At 39.8% G+C, this 24,278-nt stretch overlaps 1 protein-coding gene across 1 annotated transcript; it reads left to right on the top strand.

Annotated features, from left to right (window-relative positions):
* Positions 1–11,043: 11,043 nt before the first annotated feature.
* LOC107644843 (ammonium transporter 1 member 3-like) lies at positions 11,044–12,622 on the top strand. Its single transcript, XM_088502443.1, is given in 9 exon segments — positions 11,044–11,375; positions 11,594–11,657; positions 11,659–11,820; positions 11,822–11,951; positions 11,954–12,049; positions 12,052–12,144; positions 12,147–12,219; positions 12,221–12,363; positions 12,366–12,622. Coding segments are annotated over 9 exon segments (1,350 nt in total).
* The last annotated feature ends 11,656 nt before the right edge of the window (positions 12,623–24,278 follow it).

Genomic DNA, 24,278 nt, shown 5'->3' with positions numbered 1-24,278 from the left:
CTAGATTGGCAGGTATATGTGCATGACGTTTATAAGATGGACCAGGTCAGGCGCGTGTATCGGGCTAGGTTTAGGCCATTAGGGAATCCTACTACGTGGCCTTCTTACAATGGTCCCCGATTCGTACCGAACCCGTACCTGAGACGCGTTTCCAAAGGTCGGCCTAGGATGACGCGCTTCTTGAATGAGATGGACACACGTATGCTACGTCGTCCGAGGCGGTGTAGGCAATGTGGAGCTGAGGGACACAGTTGTAGTAGATGCCGTCAGGGAGGTCCTCCAGGTACCGACAATAATGCCCAGTAGGTTTATATGATATTTGAAGCATTGTATCCTATGTCAATGCCTTGTATGATTAATGAATCGTTGCTACCTGTGTCATTGTACTTTATGGTAATTGAACCATCGTATCCTGTGTCAGTGAACTTTATGATGTATGAACCGGTTTAACATTTGTGAATGTACTTTACGGTGATCGAGTCATTGTAACCTGTGTCAATGTACTTTATTAGATTTGAACGATCGTACATAGTTGCCAGAACCGAACCGATGATCGAACCGATCATACTACAGGTTCACTGGATATTCAACGGTTCATCAGTAGTTATACCGGTTCGAACCGGTTTTCATCCTTACATGGTCCAAATGCCGGACCGGACCGATATAGGATCCGGTTTGTAGGTTTTTCGGTCGAACTGGTCCGGTCCGGTTCAATTCTCATAACACTGCCATCGTAACCTGCTTCATTGTATTCTAATGAACATAAGGAACATCATACTGAAACATTTAAATACAATACTTAGTTGGTACTTATCATACTTTAGTCATACATAAATAGTTAAAGTAAACATTAAGTACCATACATGATACATAGCCTAAACTAACTACACCACAACTACTTTCTCACTGTCCACAATGTTCTTGCATTTCTTCGCGGCCTTTTTGATCACGGACGGAGTGTATCGACTAGCACTACGACGTGGTGGATCAATCCTGAGATTGTAGCCTTTGCCTATCTCACCTGGAGTGCAGCTGTCACCTGTATAAACAACCATCAAACCAAGCAACTGTATAGTATAATCAACATAAACCAACACACCATACAAGAACATAATATCATCAATTGAGACAGCAGGCATATCGTATAATCAACCTAACAAAAATATACCTAACAAAAACATACTATCATCAATTGGCCAGGCAGGTATATAGTTTAATCAACCTAACAAAGAGATACCAAACATAGACATACTATCATCTATTGACCAACCAGTTATATAGTAACATCAACCTTAACCAGTGTACCATACATGACCATAATATAATCAATTGGCTATATACTTATATAGTTTAATCAACCCTACACAACACCCCATACAATAATATGATAATATCAATTGACGGGAAAAGTTTATATGATAATTGTATCTGCATCATTACGGGATTCTTCATCCTGGTCCATGTCCTCATCATCTTCCTCATCCATGTCCTCATCCTCATCTTCGTCGTCTTCCTCGTCATCTGGCTCATCCACTAAGTACTCAGCAGTCTCATGCTCAAAAGTCTTAGCATTTTCTTCAATCATAGTCATTGAAACACGGTTCGAATTTTGACTATTAAGAACTCCTCGACCACCGTCACTCCTACTAGAATCACCAGATACAAACCCTCCAGAAGCACCCGAGTAGGTATCAAATGGATACCTCGCGTCAAACGAATACCTACCCGCCATGAAGTCAGCCTGGTGGCTATGTTGTGCTTGGCCGGCATCTGAGGCCATGAACCCAAGCAACTGGCTAAAAGAACCTCCCTCTCCTGAGTCAAAATGTGGCTGATGTATCGGGAATGACATAGGAAATTGTATCTGAGGTACATACTGGCTTGTGGAATGAGGTTGTTCTTCTGCCGCTGGAAGTGGAGGTGGAGGTGGAGTTGGAGGCGGTGGTGACTGTGGCTCCTGCTCTTTATTATCATCATCCATAACCTGGTCACCCTCAACATCCTCTTGGACCGCAAGATCCGACAAGTTCAAGTGATCACCATACTTTGAACGGTACCAGTACATATAAGTATCTAATGGCTGCTGCGGCATCATGGGTTCATCAGTAAGAACGTGATTATACCTGTTTGTCCACTGCATCACCCAAAATGAATGAGTCGTGGCTGTGGCCCAGTTCAGATTCTTAGGACCAGTTAACACTTCTCCGTGTGCGCGGTCTAGACTCCGTTCCTGATGAGGAACTCCCTGAACGAAACCGAACTGACATCTAAACCTGTCGGTAGCATGCCATTCAATACACTCAAAAGATACCAATGGCACCGTTGCACTCCAAATCACTGAGTGCATGTAGATCTCAGCAGGAATTATATCCGGATAAACACGTTCAGCATAATATGCAACCCAACAAAACTGGTAACAGTAAAGCACGCAAATAATTAAAATCCAAAAAAGTAAATCACTAGACCGGACCCACATGCAATGTAAATATCAAACACACCTGGCCTTCCTGGAGTTCATCCAAGGCCTTCCGAAAATGAGCAAGCTTATGATATCTATAGACTCGATCTCCACGCTCCCAGTTTCGCCACCTAATATAACGGATCTCATTAACACAATTGGTTTCTAAACATGAAGATACAAGGTAAACGTAAGATAGTCTAACCTGTTGGCAAGTGAAAAACTGCGAGGTTCCCTAGGAACCGATGCTAGATATGGTAGGCGCATCCATGCCCAACACAGTAGAAGTGTCAGCGGACCATCTATTTCCTTACAATCAAAACGTGAGGCCCTGCATAAACTCCTGTACAGGTGTGCTAGGCAGGCTGATCCCCAGCTATACTATCCAATACTAGCAAAGTCACTCAGCAGAGGCAGATACTTCCAGTGGACAGATGCCCCAGACTTGTCTCCAAACAAGATCGTACCGATCAACAACATGATGTGGCACTTAACGTACACCTGTATACTGTTCTCATCGGTCAACTGTGACCGTTCTTTTAAATCCCGTAGCCACGTCAGTTTTATGCCACTTCCTCGACAATCCGACTTTCTCAGCGCCACCCCAAATTGATGCAGACACTCTGCCTCTAATGCCTCAAAACTACTCAAAGTCATGCCAGTCACTGGAAGGCCTTCAGTCGAAAGACCAAAGATCATAGCCATGTCTTCCAGTGACACGGCACATTCACCAACTGGAAGGTGGAAGGTATGCGTTTCCGGGTGCCACCTTTCCACTAAAGCATTTACCAGTGCTTTCTGGCATTGAACTACTCCAATCTGACTAACGTGGTAAAACCCAGTTGATCGTAGATACTCCTCCACTCTCTCATCGTACCGATCCGGAGGGACAGGATGATCACATGTCATCATCCGTGAGGCCTACAAAAGCATAGCAAAAGCACGAATCAAATTACACAACTATCGTACATAATTTTAAAAAGCTAATTAAAGAATATAATTATATTGAATCCGAATTACTAAGTAATAACATTTTCATCTCAAATTTTAATTAATGTACATAGAGCCAATATCTAAGCTGCTACAGATAATAATTACTAATACATAGTTTCACTTTTTATGTTTCTAATACTGTTCTAATGTAATAATAGTAAAATCTCAACTAAAACTATAATTAATTATAAGTTACCTAATTAACTATAACAGTTACCTAATTAATTATTAAATCTAAAACTATTATAAAAAATTATTAACATGTCATTCTTAATACTACTCTATTATATTGGATAAACGTCTAAACAACAATTACTTATTTTTAAACACACATGTTGCTAACCATTATTTAAACATATAACCATAAATTTTAAAGTTAAACATTACAGTTAACTTCTTAACTCTAATTACAAAAATTTATAAAGAAAAATTAATTATATTTAAATCCACTTATCTAACTATTATTTAAATATATATTTCTAAATTTCTGAATTTAATTGCAACAGTTAACAACTATAATTTCTAACGCTTTTTATTACAAAAATTTCTAATATTAATTTTTTTGTTTCTAATCTGTTATTAAAAAGGAATCTAAACAACAACTAACCACATTTGAACATATATATTCTAAGTATTATTTAAACATATATTCCTAAATTTCTACAAATAACCATAACTTTTAAAATTATTCCAAAATTTTTTAAAAGCTATTTTTTTTATAATTTATTATATTACAAACTACTCTGACCAAATTATAACCGCTACACACCTTATTTATTTAAACATTTATTTTTAAATTTCTATCAATAAATCTATACACTAATTCATACATATGTTCTTCAGCTCAACTCCTAACAATCATAAACTACTACACTTACACCTTATTTATTTAAAAATTTATTTTTTAAATTTCTATCAATAAATCTATACACTAATTCATATATATGTTCTTCAGATCAACTCCTAACAACCATAAATATCCTAACAACTAAACATAAATATAACTAAATTTAAAAAAAATTAAAAATCTGCAAAAAATAAATAAGATTTAAAAAAAAACTTACATAATCAGAGTATCTCAAATATTTTATAATGTGGAGTTCCGAACGATCAACATTTCTAGCTTTAATTTTTCTTGACATTTTAGCTTTGGTTTCTCACACAGCTGCTGCCAGAACGTTGAGGGAGGAAGAAGATGGAGTTCAAGTGTGTTGGTGGGGGAGGAAATGAAACTGAACTCGTTTAGTATGCATGCACTGAGTTTGGTTGGGTTAAAGGGGCACCGTTTGTGGGGAGCAAGCATTCAGCGACGCGTGGCCTCCCTATACACAAATCGGACGGTCTGCCTAAGTGCATGCAACTCGGAAGGTCCGAGTACCCCTCTTCCATTCGCTGGGTCCGATTTTCATATTCACTGACACCACAGAAAAGTAAAGCTCCCCCCTCCTCCATAACGGTGTTCAACTCATTCCAGCCCTCTATATAGAAAATAAAAAGCGCGGTAAGTGGTAACACATTATTTTTCACGGAACGATATATCAATTAAATAATTTGAGTTGGTAGAGTAATTAATTCAATTTTTTGTTTTGGAATTTGAAAAAACTCAAATTTTTTCCGTTAGTCATTTTGAGATTTTTTTTTATACATATAATTATCAATTTTATATTAAGTGTGGTCATGAATTATTCTTAAATTTTATAAACCAAAAAGGACTCGCAAAGAATACGTATGAGTCAATTAATTAATTTAGAACATATTTGATCATATTAAAATTATGAGCAATGTTAGGATCAGCAATTTTTGTGATTGGTAGCCATTAAATAGTCATCAATGATTATTTAATGGTGTGAGATTTGTGTGAGATTTCATCCAATGACTCACCTTTTTTTACTGGTTATATGTTGGCCAAAATTCAACAAAACTGCTGGTCCCTAAACTTTTCCTAAAAGTAATATGTCATTTTATTGTTGAAAATGTCATATTGATATTGTAAAAATTTATATTAGTACTATGTTAATGATAATTAAATTAAAAATAAAAATTAAATCAATAAATTTAGAGATCATTAGATAATTTCTTAGTGTTATAGACTATTTTGATAAATGCTTGAAATTTTAAAGAATAAACTGTATATTATCTCAAATAAAATAACATTTCAATTTTTTTCCAAATATATCTATCTAAATAAGGCTAAGTGTATCTTATGTTTAATTCTTTCCATAAAAGTCGGTTACATGTAATATCTATCTAAATAAGGCTAAATGTCTCTTATAAAAAATCTAATTACTATTTTTTTTTAAATACGGTAATTTGGGTAACAAATGAAAAAAAAATGACTATGCCTTTGATATAGCATCATTTGCTGTTAAGGGTGGCAAAATGGGCCGGCCCGCCTCGCACCGCGTAGACTCGTCCCGCCAACTAAAATGGGTTCAAAATGCTAGTCCGTTTCGCTTTATGGCGGATTGGCAGGTCGGCGGGCTAGTCCGCTTGGCTTTTTTTTTTTTTGAAAAAAAAAATTCATTAAAATTAACTAAAAAATAATAATTAAAAAATCAAATACAAATAAAAAATAGTCAAATTATAATATAATTTTTTTACTATCGTTTTTTTAATATTTAACTTCAATAAAATTGTTCAAAATAATATTTGTCAATAGAACTATCTTTATTTTAAAAAATAAGTCACATAATTCGAACAAATATACGAAATTGTAAAATAAAATAAATAAAGTTAATAAATAAAAGAAGAATAAAAATAAAAACAAAAAAAGTGTTTAAAAATTCTATAATTATTAATTTTATAATAGTAATTACTATTTTATTTAATAAAAAAATAAAATAAAAATCTTCGGCCCAGCGGACCGGTCCGCCCCGCCCCGTCAAAATCCGCCAATTTGGCGGTACGGATTTGACAGATTTTTTTAATTTGGTGAGCTCCAAATCCTAGTCCGACCCGCTCTTTTTAGCGAATTTAGCGAGTCAGCCCAACGAGTTCAACCTGTTTTGCCACCCCTATTTACTGTAACGAAAATTAATGCAGTTTTCCTTATAAACATGCAATCAAGCTTTATTTATATTCTAATTTCTACCATGCCATATAGGCAATTAAATTAAAACAAAAATTTCTCAAAAAAACCTTCAAAATGACAAAAGCTTCGTTGGTGCTTCCTTGCTTGCTTTTCTTATTCCTCATAGCATCCGAATCTGGTATTTCCATCCTCTATTTTTCTTTTCTTCAATAATAGTGTTCTCGTCTGTCTCTCTGATTTATGCTTGAAACTAAAATATTATACATATTGTTTCAAAAATTGCTATGAATTAATAGTTCGGTAGGGCTAGCAATCTTTTTACTTTTCACTTTTCATTCTTTGGTAACCTACGAAGTACATAGATTTTTGCTAAATTTTATCGATGTATCAAATACATTTTAAATATGATATTCATTCAATACTTATTCAATGCACATATTTTTTGAGTTGAATCGTATTTTAATTAAAAAAATCGGATATATTTAGACACCTAAATACTATAATAAATCAATATATTCAATCTTATTCTTAATATATATTTTTAAAAGAAGTTTAGAAATAATATATATTAAAATAAAAAATTATTTTAAAAATAATTAAAAATAATTTATATTTTAAAAATTAATAAAATATTAATATTATAATTTATATATAGGTTGTGTTTCGTATCTTGTAAAAATTGAAATTAATGTGTCTGCATATTTTTTATCATATTCTGTGTCGATATTAGTAAAATATTAATATTATAATTAATGTTTCATATTAATTTACTCCATATTTAGGATATTAATATTTTATTGGTTTTAATTTTTTTACTCCATATCAATAAAATTTACTCCATATTTAGGATATTAATAAGTGTCATGTTTAAAATAAAAAATAATGTAACTGTTTTCAAAAAATAAAAATATTAGAATATTAGGAGAGAATCTGTTGTGTTTTAGGCTTTTAGAACCCAAATTTTTGCAATTTTTTATTAATTTTTTTATTTCGTTTTTAATCATTTGTAACCTCCACTAATTAAAACTTTTTTACAAATATTCCTAATATTTAATGCTCCGAGCTCTCAAAACTTAAGCCAGCTAACTTACCCGGCAAAGTAAAATATATTCTATAAAAAAAGTTTTAAGTGTATCAAAAATACTAATTTTCTAATTATTTTAATCGTTGATCTAAATTATAAAAAATATATATAATATATTAATTAAAATTAACGGTTAAAATAACTGAAACAATATACTTAAAACTTTTTTTATTCTATAACAGGCGAACCGGGTTTGAACAAACTTGTCGGGAACGGCGAGTCAAATTAAAAAAACTAATTAAATAGGTTTGGCTTATTTGGCGTTTTTTTATAAAAAAAAAATTATTACATAATTTTAATATTTTCTTACTCGATATTCATACAAATAAAAGCAATTTATATAGTTATGTACATTTTTATATTTAAAAAAATATCTAAAAAATTAATTAACAAAAAACAAATTGTTTATACGAAAGAAATTTTATATATTAAAATAAAAAAGTCCAACGGCCTGTCTATTCGATTTAAATTCGATTAATTTGTGAATTATACGAGTCTAGTCAAACTGATCTATTTAAACGAATGGTAATTAGTCACCAAAAAAAACGAATGGTAATTTACTAATTTTACTAATTCAATTCACTCATTTTTACGGGTGACCTGAATCGACTCATGAATTACAAAATTAACAAAATAATATAATTCAAATAAAAAATATTATTATTATTATTATATAAATATTTTTTTTAATTTTTTATTTAGTTTTAAATTTTCACCGCTTATCTTTTTAATTTATATTTTTATTTTTCTTCTTTTAAATATTTATTACATATAATTTGGAGAGAATACTAATGATATAATTAAAAGTTAGAATCAAGATTCAATTATTTTAAAAAAATATATAATTTTGAGTTAATTTTATAACTATCAGTATAATTTTTTATACTAATATCTAATTATATTTTTATATACATAGAGAGAGAAAAAATACTATTTTTAAATAGCAAGTATAAAAATTAATTATTTTTATTTGTGCAACAGACTTAACACCTAATTAAATGTAAAAGTATACACGTTAAATTATTTTAAATTTTAGGTAACGAATATTAAAATTAATTATTAATAAAAAATTAGACTTTTTCGTATAAAAATAATAACTAAAAATTTTATTATTTGTTTTTTTATTTACAAATATATTGATCTTCTTAGTCAGAAACTTTTGTCAACCTACGACTTTTCTTTATAAAAGTAATTTTATTTTATAAATCTTTTGTATCATGCATAATCTATCCTATTAGAATAAAATAAAACCGTAATTTATTTTAAAAAGATTATATTCTTGTAATATTATTAGATAAAAATACTAATTTTATATAAATTAGGAATACTGTGAGTATATATATATTAGAATGTAATTTACTAATTTATTGTCTGTAACTAAAATTTTATATGAAATAAACTACAATAAAACATTATTATCCCCCTCCTTCCATTTAACATTTAGAATTAACGATAAAATGATTTGTCAGGTATGGCTAAGAAATGTGCGGGCGATGGAGATTGCAAACATTTGTTTTGTCACAGTGTTCCACCTTTTCCACCAAGGCCTTGCGTAGCTGGATGCCTTGGTGGACATTGCGGTTGCATTTGCCTACCACCAAAGCCAGGAGTCTGATCTTTACAATATATTCAACCATATATATTAAAAAGAAAGTTTTGTTGATGAGGACCTTATATTTCATAAATAAGATGTAAAAATTCTACTATATTTGGGATTTTAATTTCAATAAGATCTTCCTGAACGATGATCTGGGCATATTATTTTACTATTGTGATATTATTATTTCTCTAGCGGGTTATGTGCTGATGCTGTGTCGAAAATTAAATGATAATATGCTAAAAAAATAAGTAATAAAATGAAAAAAAAGTTGGCGTGTCTAAAGTTAAAAAGTTAATCTAAATGATTAAGAATAAATATATAAAAATATTATTTGTATACCAAAATCAGTCATTAAAATCAGTTATTAATGTATTTATATATAAATACATGTGTAATTTAATTTATTTTTAATATGTATTTATATTTTAACATATATTTTATACTGATAACTGATTTTAATGTATACGTAACATGGTTGATAAATATATGAATAGTTTCATATCCAAATTATTTTAATATATAGACAGAATAAAATCTTAATATATAGCGCGCGAGATTAATTATTGTGGTAGATTCCAGATCGGTGTTATTAAAACATTTTGCGTTGAATTGTATGAAAGCGGTTTTAAACCGCCGCAATATGTCCAAATAGGATAGCGATATTGTGCTGCGATAGACACAGAACGTCGCTATTAGGTATTGCTAATTTTTTTTTCTTTTTCGGTGATTATGAATCACCACTATTCCAAAAATCGCGCTATTTTTTTAGTCTATTTTTGTCAGTTATAAGCTGTCGCTATTTGGTGTTGCTAATTTTTTTTAAAATATTAATTTATTTTTCTTTATATATTTTAGATATATTTTTTTTTGTTGGGAGTTATTTTTTAATATTAAAAATCTTATTAATTTTCTACTGAAAATCTAAATTGAGGGTAAAAGCTTATGAAAATACAATTGTGAAACAAATTAATATATTTATATTAATATCATTAAAATATATTTCTAATTAATAAAGTTGCATAGTCAAATTAAAATATATATATATACATTTTAAATAAAATAATATCAACTCTTAATATCTATCTTCTATTCTGTCCTTCTAAAAAAATCAGCAATGCAGTGATGTCTGGTGGTAGCTTTTCACTTTGTCGTTGAATTAGATAACTTAAAACACTCTGTATCTTCTCTATTGCTACTTCATCCTCCACTATCTTTTTTTTTTTTTTTTAATTTTTCGATTGTCACCTCTGCCTGTAATTCAAACAGCACCCTTTGGATCTCTTCTGTTTGAGCTCCATCCTCCGACAAATGCAAAATCGGACGGAAGAGTTGACTTGGAGTTGTCCAAAAAATTCACGCCACGCACTTTACCCGAGTGCTCTTTTTCGAGAGTTTGGAGAACCGAATCATTTTCATACAACATTCTAAAGGATTCATCAGGCTGCTCATTCTCCATAATTTTTTTCTATAGACATAAATAAGTAAACAAAAGCAATTACAAACTACAGCATAGTCAACACAATTTTATAATTAAAACCAACGAGAAACAATATAAAGGATCTCAACGTAATACTTACACCAATGGCTCGATCGATTCACAGTGTATTTTCTACACTTCTCTTATTATGCCATCAAAAATAAAAATAATTACACACAGAATTTATCCATATTAATATAACATAAATAGTATTATTTTTTTACGAATTTAAAATAGGTTACATATGTGTTAAGTTTGTTGCTATACTCAAAAAACCATCTCTAATACTCTTTATCAATTTTCGACAGACGTTTCTCAATATTTTATTCAAGTTAAATCTTATTCCTATATCACACACGTGTTATGATTTCCTTAATTAGTTCTTATTTCAAAAGTTCACATGGACACATTCACTCATCATCTTTCAACAATACACAATTTCATGGAGGCTTCATGGGAACAAAGTGTCACACATTCTATCAACACAATCTACCTACTCTTCTCTGCCTACCTTGTCTTTGTAATGCAAACTGGCTTGGCAATGATATGTGCTGGATCCGTACGTGCCGAGAATGCCATGAACATAATGCTAAACAATGTGGTTGATGCTGTGGTTGGTAGCATCTCATTCTACCTTTTTGGATTTGCATTTGCATATGGAAATTCGAATCCTTTCATTGGAACTAATTTGTGTGCTCTAGCCAACATTCCAAATGGCACATATGATTATAGTTTTTTCTTTTTTTTTTTTTGTTTTTTTGTTTTTTGGGTTGTCCACAGTATCCCTAATTCGGTCGGTTAAGGACTAATGTGTCGTGAATCGGAGCTCCATTTAAGAGTTTATCGTTAGTTAATGGGTTACTGTATGCATAAGACAGAATTTTAATTTCAGACACTTGCTTAAACGGAATAATAAACTAACCGTTAGACCAACTCAACTTGGTTTATAATTTCTTCCTTTACCAATGGCCTTTTGCTATAGATGTGCCAGGGATCGTAAGTGGGTCCATAGCTAGCTGAGAAAACCCAATTTAGTGCATATCTTGTTTTCTCATTCTTTCATAGTGGGTTTGTGTACCCAGGTGTGGCCCATTGGGTTTGGTCATCCAGTGGTTGGCCAAGTCCAAGGTCAAGTGAGCTGTTCTTGGGCTCAGGAGCCATTGACTTTGCTGGGAGTGAGAGTGGTCCATATGGTTGGTGCCATTGCGGGCTTTTGGGGATCCATCATAGAAGGCCCACACGTCGGCCGATTTGATGCTTTTGGCAAGCCGGTCCCTCTTCAAGGCCATAATGCAACTCTTGTGATAACTAGACTTCAGTTGGTCAAACTGCTATTGTCACCACATTGGCCGGATCGACGGCTAGCACCGTCACCTTGTTCGGGCGACGATTATTAATCGGCCACTGGGATGCAATGGTTTGCTTGGTGGGTTTGTATCCATTACCTCTGGGTGCTCAGTTGTGGAGCCATGGGCTGCCATTATTTGTGGGTTCGGCTCGGCTTGATCTTAATTGGGCTAAACATATTCGCATTAAAAATGAACTATGATGACCCATTAGAGGCAGCCCGATTGCACTTAGGGCTTCTTGTTTACAGGGTTATTTGCCAAAGAAAAATTTGTGATCCAAGCATACAATTCAGGTGCCACAAGAGTGGTAAGACCTTATGGTCTAATACTTGGAGGTGGATTTGGATTGATTGGAGCCCAAATTGTTAATTTTTTGTAATCTTTGTATGGGTTAGTGCAACAATGTGGCCCATGTTCTATGCCTTGAACAAGCTTAAATTGCTGAGAATCTCCATTGGTGAGGAAGTTTTAGGCCTTGATATCTCCAGACATGGAGGGTATGCTTATGCTCATGATCATGCTCATCAAGAGAATAATGATCCTCGTTCTCATGCAGATTATATGCATATTCAAGATGACCAATCAAAGTTTGATTTTATGATTCTACTAGTTTTAGGAATTGCCCTATAGCTTTTGTTTGGGGGTGGTAGTTGTGTAAAACCTTATCTAAGAAGAATACAATCTCAAAAGTTGGAATCTCTAGTTACTAATATGTCACATTTGGCATTAAGTATGGATTCAGAGATTGAAATTTTTTCTTCTTTAGTTTTAATTTCCTGATTTGATTAATATATTAAATTGTTAGAATGATTCCACATACAAATTTTATCATAAAATTTAAATGAATTACTAATTCCGAATTTGTTATATGGACACTCAAATTCGAAGCTAAGCAAATTCTTTAGTTAAGATTTTTTTAACTTTAATTTTTAAGAACAAAATTAAAACAAAGAATAAACAAAAAAAAAATGTCTAACCATTTTGTCTACATTTGATGTACAAAAACATTTTCCCCATTTACCATAAATATTAATATTTCTAATTTAAAACATTGAGATAATTAGGATGCTAATTGCTACCTAGTCAATTGAAACAAGAAAACAAGGAAATGAGCATTGAAAAATGAAGGTTCAGAAGTAGATGAATCTATCTTCAATCGCACACCAAAATATCATGAATGGCATGGAATCTTGTCAAGTGGGGTTGGTCTAATAGCTAACTTATTAGTTTAAATAAGTGTTAGAAATTCAAATTTCGTCTTATGTCAGATTGAAAGATACGTGAAACACCAAAAAAAAAAAATTAAATATAAAAAATTTTAAAATCTTATAATTTTAAAATAATTTATTATATGATTTTATGGAAGAAACGTGTATATTAATACATGATAATGAGAAGGAAAATATATGTTTATATAATATTAAAATTAAAATATATGTAATAATGTTTTAAATCAATTAATGGTAAGAATAATGTATATGATTATGTTATTAAGAGAAACACAATATTCTAATTTATTATTAATTGCAGTAAAGGTAAATCATATAAATTATAATACAATCAAACATAATTATTTGTTATTAAATTAAAAAATTAAATTATTATATCATTAATTAATAATTTCTTTCTTAATTTTAAAAGTATTATAATTAAATGCATAGACTTACCTAAAGAGATAAATATGTTAATCTTTTAAATTAAATTTTAAATTAAATTTTGATAATAAAATAATATGTTCTATTTTTTTTGTTGAAAATCTTATTATTAGTTTATCTTTCGTACGTATTTTGAGATTTTATTTTCTAAGATATTAGGTTATTTTATTTTGATGCTGTTACGGCCTGGCCCAAAACTCACACGGGTCAACCCGACCCGAGTTCCCGGCGGCCCAATGGTGCGTCTTCCGCCCGACCCGGACACGCGTCCCGTACGGCTCACACACAGCCGTGGGACAAGGGCAAAGAGGGTATGGGCCTGCTCATTGGGAGGGCCCACTACTGACATGTATATAAGGGGAGACTGGCTCTCCCCCCAAGGGACGTGACACTCACACACCATTTCCTCTCCGCCTGCACATATTCTGACAAGAGCGTCGGAGTGTCTTTGCAGGTGGCACCCCCCTCCACATACAAAGTGCTCGGGACCTCGCATACCCGGGATCAGGAAACAACGACCAGACGAACCTCTCCACCATCCCAAGCGTAAACCCCGGGGTCATAATCCGAACCGTCCGGTACCCGATCTACCGAACATTGGCGCCGTCTGTGGGGAAAACGTTCATGGATTTCGTGCTGGTCCAGACTGGAACTGGTTCCGAGGTAGCGCCCCCCATACTCGGGGGAGGCGCCATCGCGACGAAATCCCGTCAGCAACAACGATCGCCCCCGAGGGATGCGACGCAGACTCACGAGCGACGCCCCTTCGGGGGGACGGGTGACAACCACGCCAGGATAATGCAAGAACTACGCCACAGAATGCAGGACTTAGAGCGCAGGCTAGCAGAAAGAGAGCGCGACCAACGCTCCCCGGAGCGGAGCCCCACCCGTTCCCGTTCAAGAAGCCGCTCGAGGCGCACGCCGAGCCCCCAATACGAGTCGGAGAGCACTAGGGAACGGATACGCCCCAGAAGAAGAAGTCGCGACCCCATTATCTACGCCCGACACGAGAGGCGGCGTGCGTTGAACAGAGGCAACGAGGAAGCCCACCGCGAGAACAATGAGTCGAGAAGAACTGCCCGAGGACCCGTCATAATAGGAGCGACCCCTTTCCACCGCTCTGTACTCGAGGTCCGACTACCCAAACATTTCGACAAGCCGACAGACATGAAGTATGACGGAACGCAAGACCCCCTGGAACACTTGACGGCCTTCGAGGCCAGGATGAACCTAGAAGGGGTGGGAGACGAGGTCAGATGTCGCGCTTTCCCGGTCACCTTAGCGGGCCCGGCAATACGGTGGTTTAACAACCTCCCGCAAGGCTCGGTGACCCAATTTACCGACATCAGCCGCGCCTTCTTGGCTCAGTTCACAACTAGGATTGTCAAAGCCAAACACCCAATCAATTTGCTGGGGGTGACACAGAGACCCGGAGAGCCGACCAGGAAGTACCTGGACCGTTTTAACGACGAGTGCTTGGAAATTGACGGTCTGACAGACTCAGTGGCAAGTTTGTGCCTAACGAACGGGTTGTCGAATGAGGATTTCAGGAAACACCTCACCACGAAGCCCGTCTGGACGATGCAAGAGATCCAGTGCGTGGCCAAAGAATACATTAATGACGAGGAAGTCAGCCGGGTTGTGGCTGCCAATAAACGGCAACCCACCTACAACCAATCCCGGCACTTCGAAGCCAGAGAAAGGCCAAAGGAACACGCCAAGGACGGCGGTCCGAGTAAACCATCCAAACCGTTCCCCCGAGTTGGGAAGTTCACCAACTACACCCCCATCGCAGCATCGATCACTGAAGTTTACCAACAGATAGCAGAAAAAGGGATACTGTCGAAGCCCCGACCGCTGAAGGACAGGACGGGAGAAAACAAGAACCTCTACTGCGAGTACCACAAGGGTTACGGGCACAAGACCCAAGACTGCTTTGACCTAAAGGATGCCCTCGAGCAAGCTATCAGGGACGGCAAACTCGCCGACTTCTCCCACCTTATAAGGGAACCAAGGAGACGCAACCGGGACAACGACAACGAGGACAGATCCCGACCAACAAGACGACGGCAGGAGCCAGAGGGTGACGACCACGGTCTCACGGTGGTAAACGTGGTGACGGCCAGGAATACCGCCCCGAGGTCGAAATCGGCGCAGAAGAAAGACGCCAAGGTCTTAGCGGTCTCCACCCCACCTGTTAGAGGTCTTAAGGGTCTCCCACCTATCTCTTTCGGCCCGGAGGACCAATGGTTTGACGAAGTGCCGCAAAGTCCGCCCATGGTCATCACGGCTAGGGTCGGAACTGGCCTCGTCAAACGAATCCTGGTAGACACGGGGGCAGACTCAAACATCATGTTCCGAAACGTTTTCGATGCCCTGGGATTGAGAGATTCCGACCTGACGGCCCACCAGCACGGTGTGGTAGGGTTAGGAGACCACTTCATCAAGCCAGACGGAATCATCACACTCCCGACCTCTGTGGGACAAGGGCAAAGACGAAGGACAATCATGGCAGACTTTGTAATATTACGAGATTCGACGGCCTATAACATCATCCTGGGGAGAAAGACCATTAACGACCTGGGGGCAGCTATCAGTACGAAACTACTGGTGATGAAGTTCATCGCCGATGACGGATCCGTGGGATCCCTCCGGGGCGACTTGGAAACGGCGGTCGCTTGCGACCATGCCAGCCTTTCTCTCAGGAAAAAATCCAAAGAGGCGTCAGGGGTTTTCCTGGCCGACCTGGACGCCAGGGTAGACGACAAACCCAGACCAGAGCCAGAAGGAGACTTGGAAAAGTTCAGAGTCGGCGAGGAGCACGATAAATTCACATTCATAAACAGAAACCTCCCGCACGAAATAAAGGAGCCTTTGATGGAAATGATCAGGGCTAACGCCGACCTCTTCGCCTGGACGTCTGCCGACATGCCAGGGATAGACCCCCAGCTCATGTCGCATCACCTGGCCGTAAAGGCGGGAGCCAAACCAGTGGCCCAGAGAAGGAGGAAAATGTCGCAGGAAAGGGCAGACGAGGTAGCCAAGCAAACGGCCAGCCTCTTAGAAGCGGGATTCATCCGGGAACTGGATTACTCGACCTGGTTGTCAAATGTGGTTCTGGTTAAAAAACACAACGGGAGGTGGAGAATGTGCGTGGACTACTCTGACCTCAACAAGGCTTGTCCCAAGGACTGCTACCCCCTACCTAATATTGATGCGCTTGTCGACGCGGCGGCAAGGTACAGATACCTGAGCTTCATGGATGCCTACTCAGGGTACAATCAGATACCGATGCACCGACCCGACGAGGAAAAAACGGCGTTCATAACGCCAGGGGGCACCTATTGTTACAAGGTAATGCCATTCGGCCTAAAAAACGCAGGAGCCACATACCAAAGGTTGATGAATAAGATATTCAGTGAACTCCTGGGCAAGACAGTGGAAGTCTATGTAGATGACATACTCGCAAAGACCGCCCGACCTGACGATCTCATGAGTGACCTTAACGACGTTTTCTCGTCCCTACGACAACATGGCATGAGGCTTAATCCACTCAAATGCGCGTTCGCCATGGAGGCCGGAAAGTTCCTAGGATTCATGATCACTCAAAGAGGAGTGGAAGCCAATCCCGAAAAATGCCAAGCGATCCTTCAAATGAAGAGTCCAGGTTGCATCAAAGACGTCCAGAGACTTGCTGGGAGATTGACAGCTTTGTCCCGTTTCCTCGGCGCATCGGCGGCAAGGGCCATACCTTTCTTCAACCTAATGAGAAAGGGAATGGCGTTCGAATGGACACCAGCGTGCGAAGAGGCGTTCAACCACTTCAAGCAAATCTTGGCGGCACCACCAGTCCTCGGGAAACCCAAAGCCGGAGAACCACTCTACCTCTATCTATCAGTAACCGAGGAAGCGCTTGCCGCGGTCCTCGTTACAGAAGAAGCAAGGACGCAACAGCCTGTCTACTTTGTGAGCAGGGCACTCCAGGGACCAGAGCTGAGGTACAGTAAACTGGAAAGACTGGCGCTGGCGCTCCTAGTATCCTCCCGAAGGTTAAGACAATACTTCCAGAGTCACCGTATAGTTGTGAGGACAGATCAGGCGATTCGGCAAATACTGCAAAAACCTGATTTGGCTGGTAGGATGATGACCTGGGCCATCGAGCTCTCACAATATGACCTACAGTATGAGCCTCGACACGCAATCAAGGCCCAGGCAATGGTAGACTTCTTGGTGGAGGTAACGGGCGATCCTCCCGAGGAAACGGGCACACGGTGGAGGCTTCATGTGGACGGAGCCTCCAACCAAACGTCCGGAGGAGCTGGGGTCATCTTGGAAAGCCCAGCAGGGGTCATCTATGAGCAATCGACCAAGTTCGAGTTCCCAGTGTCGAACAACCAAGCAGAATATGAGGCTCTCCTAGGCGGACTAATGCTGGCTCGGGAAGTCGGGGCGACAAGGGTCGAAGTATGCAGCGACTCCCAAGTCGTCACATCGCAGATAAACGGAAGCTACCAAGCCCGGGACCCCCTCTTCCAAAAGTACTTGGAAAAGGTTAAGCAAATGACAAGCCAGTTCCAGGAGGTCGTTATCCAGCACGTTCCAAGAGAAAAGAACACACGAGCAGACCTTTTGTCGAAGCTTGCGAGCACAAAGCCAGGATCGGGCAACCGGTCGCTCATCCAGGGCATGGTGAAGGAACCAACGGTCGCCCTCCACCTGACGGAGTCGAGCCCCTCGTGGCTGGATCCCATTACCAACTTCCTGGAACTCGGCAAGTTACCTGAAGATGAAAAGGCGGCCAAAGCTTTAAGAAGGGAGGCGGCCAGGTACGCAATCATACAGGGACAACTATTCAAAAAGGGGCTCAGCCAGCCCCTACTGAAGTGTTTGCACCCCGACCAAACGGACTACGTGCTTAGAGAAGTCCACGAAGGGTGCTGCGGACATCACATCGGGGGCAAAGCCCTAGCAAGGAAGCTCATCCGAGCAGGATACTACTGGCCAACAATGATGAAGGACTCGAAGGAATTTGTCACAAAATGCACAAAGTGTCAACAAAACGCCAACTTCCACAAGGCACCAGCCTCCGAGCTAAGCTCGCTAACGACTACACGTCCTTTTTCACAATGGGGAATCGACCTCCTGGGACCCTTCCCGGTCGGCCCAGGACAAGTCAAATACCTCATAGTAGCCATCGACTACTATACCAAATGGGTAGAGGCTGAACCACTAGCCACCATATCGTCCTCCAACTGCCGGAAGTTCATGTGGAGGCAAGTGATAACCCGTTTCGGCATCCCAGAGGTCGTTATCTCGGACAATGGGACCCAGTTCACCGACAGGAAGTTCATGGAATTCCTCTCTGGCCTGGGGGTAAAGCAAAAGTTCTCCTCAGTAGAACACCCCCAAACAAACGGGCAAGTAGAGGCCGCAAACAAAGTCATCCTTCTTGGTCTAAAGAAGCGCCTAGACAGTAAGAAGGGAAACTGGGCCGACGAACTCCCCTCCGTCTTATGGTCCTACCGGACAACCGAGCAAAGCGCCACGGGGGAAACCCCCTTTCGCCTAACCTATGGGGTCGACGCGGTAATACCAGTCGAAATCAGCGAACCAAGTCCCCGACTACTCCTCGCGGGCATGAGCGAAGCGGTTGAGAAAGACCTGATCGAAGAAACAAGGGAGATGGCTCACCTAACAGAAACGGCGCTGAAACAAAGAATAGCCCTGCGTTACAACGCCAAAGTCCTCAAACGAGACTTCGAAGAAGGGGACCTCGTCCTGCGACGCAACGACATCGGCGTCCCGACCCCAGGGGAAGGCAAGCTGGCGGTAAATTGGGAAGGCCCCTACAGGGTAAGGGAGGTACTCGGCAAGGGCGCTTACAAACTCGAAAAACTTGACGGCAAGGAAATACCCAGAACATGGAACGCAAACGACCTAAAGAGGTTCTACTCCTGACCCACCGGCTCACCGACCAGGGAGCCTAGCCAGACAGTTAGTACTCGCCTCATCCACATGTTAATTCAACTTGTTTATTTACTTTGTCAAATACTTACCCAACTGACGAGCAATTTTCACTTGTTCAAATTCTTTACTTGTTCAAACTTTCTTACTTCATATCCGCTCCTCGCGACCAAAATCTAAAATGGCACCCCGGGACTGATCACCCTGGGAGCCAGACGGCTCATAGGCCTCAGCCAATTCGACGACTACGCGACCGAATCGGTCCGAACTGCTACCAAATGCGAAAACGGCAAGACGGGCACAAGACATAAGCCCGCCCAGAATAAACGGTAACACGAAAACGACAACACGACAAAATAATGAAACAAGCGAAAATCACAGCAATCAAACGACGATAAATTATAAAGCGTCAAAATACGAAACGGACAAGTGAAATTGTTCAAGGCAAACAAAACGACAAAGTATCAACAAGTTGTTCAAACAAATGCATTACAAAATATCCTATGTTACGAGGCTTCACTTCCTCGGCATATCGACAATTTTCCCATCCTGGATAGTCTTGAAAACACCAATTGACGACGTCTCGAAATCGGGAGCAGCAATCTTCAGCTGGGCCTTCAGGGCATCTTCGGTCATCAAGATCGCATTCTTCCCTTGCTCCTTGGCCACCTTAAGCTTCTTCCTAAGATCAACGGCCTCTGCCTTAGCGGCTTTCGCCTCCGAGATGGCCTGCTCCCGCTCCTTTTCCAAAGCGACAACTCGACCCTGAGCGGCGTTCAGTTGACCCTCTAATGTCATCTCACGCTCAAGAAGCCGGGCCACGGTCTCGTCGGACGCCTTCAACCTCTCCGCAACAAACGAGGACTTCTCCTCAGCAGCATTAAGCTTCCCCCCCATCTCGGACAGCTGACCCTGGAGGAGTTCAACTTGAGCCATAAAATCATTGTTCGCCTTAACAGAAGACTCAAGCTTCCTCCGAAGCGCCTCCATACCGGATAACTCAAACTCGGCCTTCCGAGCTATCACGGCCCCACGAAGCAAGGTGCGATACATCCACCTCGCCTGCCCGGACAGCTCGGTTGCATGAAAATGCTCTTCTGTCCCCGGTATCAGTTGGGAATCAATGAACTTAGAAGCGTCAAAATTCCTCTCCATTACGGTAAGGACCCCTTCCGGGCTAGAAGACATCTTTCGCTTCTTAGGAGTGTGGATAAGCTCCACGTCGCTATCCGGTTGAGGGGTGTGAGTCGCCTGCCCGTCGGCAGGTCCCTCCTCATGAAAAGGGGAAGCCTGACCCCCCAAGCCCTGCTTTCCCGACGCTTCGGTATCATGAGCAGGGGAAGCTTGGTCCGTCTTTTCCCCTGATGGGCCCTCCGACTTGCCGGCGTCCTTCTCTCCGGCATTCTCGTCATCACTAGCATCAAAAAAGGTCTTCATCAGGTTTTCAAGACCAGTCACGGTAGCAGACATTTCCACTGCGATAAACAACAAGAACGTTAGCCGTCAAACCGACAAACATAAAAAGCAAGAAACGTATGCAAACAAGAAAAGGAACTCACGAATATAGCTCCGGCCGGCCTCCCGTTCACCCATGAGAAGGTGGGGGTTCACGGGATTCTTTTCAAAGATAGCAAGAAGGACGTCCGCTATCTGTTTATCTACAGCCGACAACCTCTTGTACGACACTTTCACAAAAGGATTCGACCCCGCGCCAAAGCTCCAGTAAGTCTGGATAAGGCGCTCCCCCTCTAACGACAACCAGAAGGGATGGCGACCCTTGACGGGACGAACCTTGAAATACTTATCTTTGAACCCATGGTAGGAATCCTCAAAAAGGCTAAAAATCTTCCTACCCTGGGCAGCACGGAAAGAAAGAAACCCTTTTCTTGCTTTCCCCTGTTTGGAGGGGTTGGTAAGGTTGAAATAAAAGAGAAAAACGTCCACCGACGCCGGTAGCTCCAAGTACTCGCAGACCATCTCGAAGCAGCGAATCGAAGCCCAGCTGTTCGGATGAAGTTGAGACGGACAGACGGATATCCGGTTCAGCAGCGCCATTTGAAAATCGGAGAACGGTATCCGAACACCGACTTGTGTGAACATGGACTTGTAAAACCAAATCCAATCGGGGACGCGAGGAGAATGAAAATTGAGCTCATAAATACGCTCACGGGGAAGCGGGACAATGGCCTCGTAGTTGGCCTCCTCGTCAGTACCCCCACATAGGTAACCGGCTTGCCGGAACTCCGTCAATTCCTCCAAGTCCATCTGGTTGGGTGAACTCCTTATATCGTCAGTCACCCAAGCATACGGGTCGTAAGCCGCAGCGGATCCGGAAGACCGGGAGACAACGCGAGGCATACCTACAGCGGGGTACCACTCCGTTAGTCTATGAGGTCGGGAGCCCGAAAAAACTCAGATACTACGCCTTTTCAACTCAAACGTGACCAGATACGGCTAAAAACTACGCCTACCCCACAAACCACCCAAAAAAGCCTATCCTGGAATGGTACCCCTTCTCTAACCCACCTATCCCAACACGGGAAAAACCTCTTAACAAAAATAAAACCAGCCATACAATAGATGCAAACAACAAATCACACAACAACAGAGCATAGCATAGGTACCAGAAGAAAGAAGCCAGAAGGTTACCTGGAACGATGAAGGAAATCTGCGCTGGAAGCTGAAGCAGGAAGGAGTTCGCGCAGGAAGCTTTGGATGTTAGGGAGAGAAGAAATTAGAAATGATAAGAGTGGGGGGTGGTTAGTAAGAAAGACTGTTTAAAAACCACCCCCAGAAAAAGCGCGAAAAGAAGCAGGGGTAAGATAGTCTTTGCGCACGGGTTTTTTCAAAATCATTATGAGCATTAAATGCCCAGCGCGGAGAACGAAACGGCAAACAGATGCCACAGCAGATCAAGAGACACGCGCACAAGAGACGCGTCCCTCCCACGATCTGCCGACCCAGCGACAACGCACGAGTGTAGACATCATGCGCCACCAATGGCCCCCACGGCCATCGCTGACGCGTCGGGGGCACTGTTACGGCCTGGCCCAAAACTCACACGGGTCAACCCGACCCGAGTTCCCGGCGGCCCAATGGTGCGTCCTCCGCCCGACTCGGACACGCGTCCCGTACGGCTCACACACAGCCGTGGGACAAGGGCAAAGAGGGTATGGGCCTGCTCACTGGGAGGGCCCACTACTGACATGTATATAAGGGGAGACTGGCTCTCCTCCCAAGGGACGTGACACTCACACACCATTTCCTCTCCGCCTGCACATATTCTGACAAGAGCGTCGGAGTGTCTTTGCAGGTGGCACCCCCCTCCACATACAAAGTGCTCGGGACCTCGCATCCCCGGGATCAGGAAACAACGACCAGACGAACCTCTCCACCATCCCAAGCGTAAACCCCGGGGTCATAACCCGAACCGTCCGGTACCCGATCTACCGAACAGATGCTCTTTATTTTTTTATGTATGGATATTTTGGGAGCATATAACTATTAAAAAAAATATTTTTAATAATATTAACTATTTCAAATATTTTGTATAAAATCGCAAATAGAATAACTTCTCATTATGACTATAAATAATGAAAGAAAATAGAATAAAAGAATCATTGAATAGAACATATATTAGCTAAATTATTATAATTAGGATAAATTTGTATAATACATATAAGACATTGAAAATATAATCAATATATTATTATTATTATTATTATTATTATTATTATTATTATTATTATTATGCTATTATTTGCTACTATTATTTGGTATTTGTATAAAAGACAAAAATATAAAATCATTTTATTTAAGTTACATATGTTCATGATCAATTTTGTTTAAAAACATGTTTTAAATATAAATAAAAAATAAATATTTTCTTGGTATGGCATAGGGTACATATAGAGTAAATAGTCAAATTGGTCCCGAAAGATAGTCCAATCTTCAAACGAGTCCTCGTAAGAAAAAGATAATAAAATTTATCCCCGAAAAAATTAAAATTGGTAACGTTAGTCCTTCCGTCAAATGTTTCAGTAACGGCGTGAACATATGCTGACCTGGCCGTTAGTGTGACACGTAGGCGAAGGCTGAAACGGCGTCGTGTTTTCTTAGTTGCTCCTTTTACAACGCTTGGTTTTCATCCCTGTTTCGTATTCTCTCTCAAGTTGCATCCTTCTTCCGAAAAGAAAGAACCCCTGCAATCCCTTCACCTTAGTTGTTTCCTCCAGGAAGACGAAGCATTGAACGACGACGACCAGGCTTGACCGACGACGACAGTGTGCTGGAGTTGTAGGTGAGCAGTTTGCGACCACGTTGGTCAACCGAAAAGGGCACTCCATCGCCTTGCGTGAGAGGTAGGTTAGCTATCTTTTCTTATTTTGTGAGAGTGATTCTGGTTTTATCTCCTGATCAATGTGGTTGTATTATCGTTGGACTTCCATTGTTACTGTTTGCAATGTTATGGTTTAGGAGAATGTGTTTAGGCTTAGGGCTTTGGTCATTAGCCATGATATGTCCCTGTTTTTGGATTCTTGAGAACGTTGTTTGTGCTATGTGTATGTGCATGTGTGTGTGTTAGATTCATTTTGGGAGTTGATGTTGAATATGCTTTGTCTCTCCATGAAATAAATTTGCATCAGTTGTTGCTGTTTTGGTTTCAG

This window comes from Arachis ipaensis, chromosome B1, assembly GCF_059453495.1.
Source record: "Arachis ipaensis isolate K30076 ecotype BB chromosome B1, ASM5945349v1, whole genome shotgun sequence".
NCBI classification, from domain to species: Eukaryota; Viridiplantae; Streptophyta; class Magnoliopsida; order Fabales; family Fabaceae; genus Arachis; species Arachis ipaensis.
This window is presented reverse-complemented; position numbering and strand designations above follow the sequence as displayed.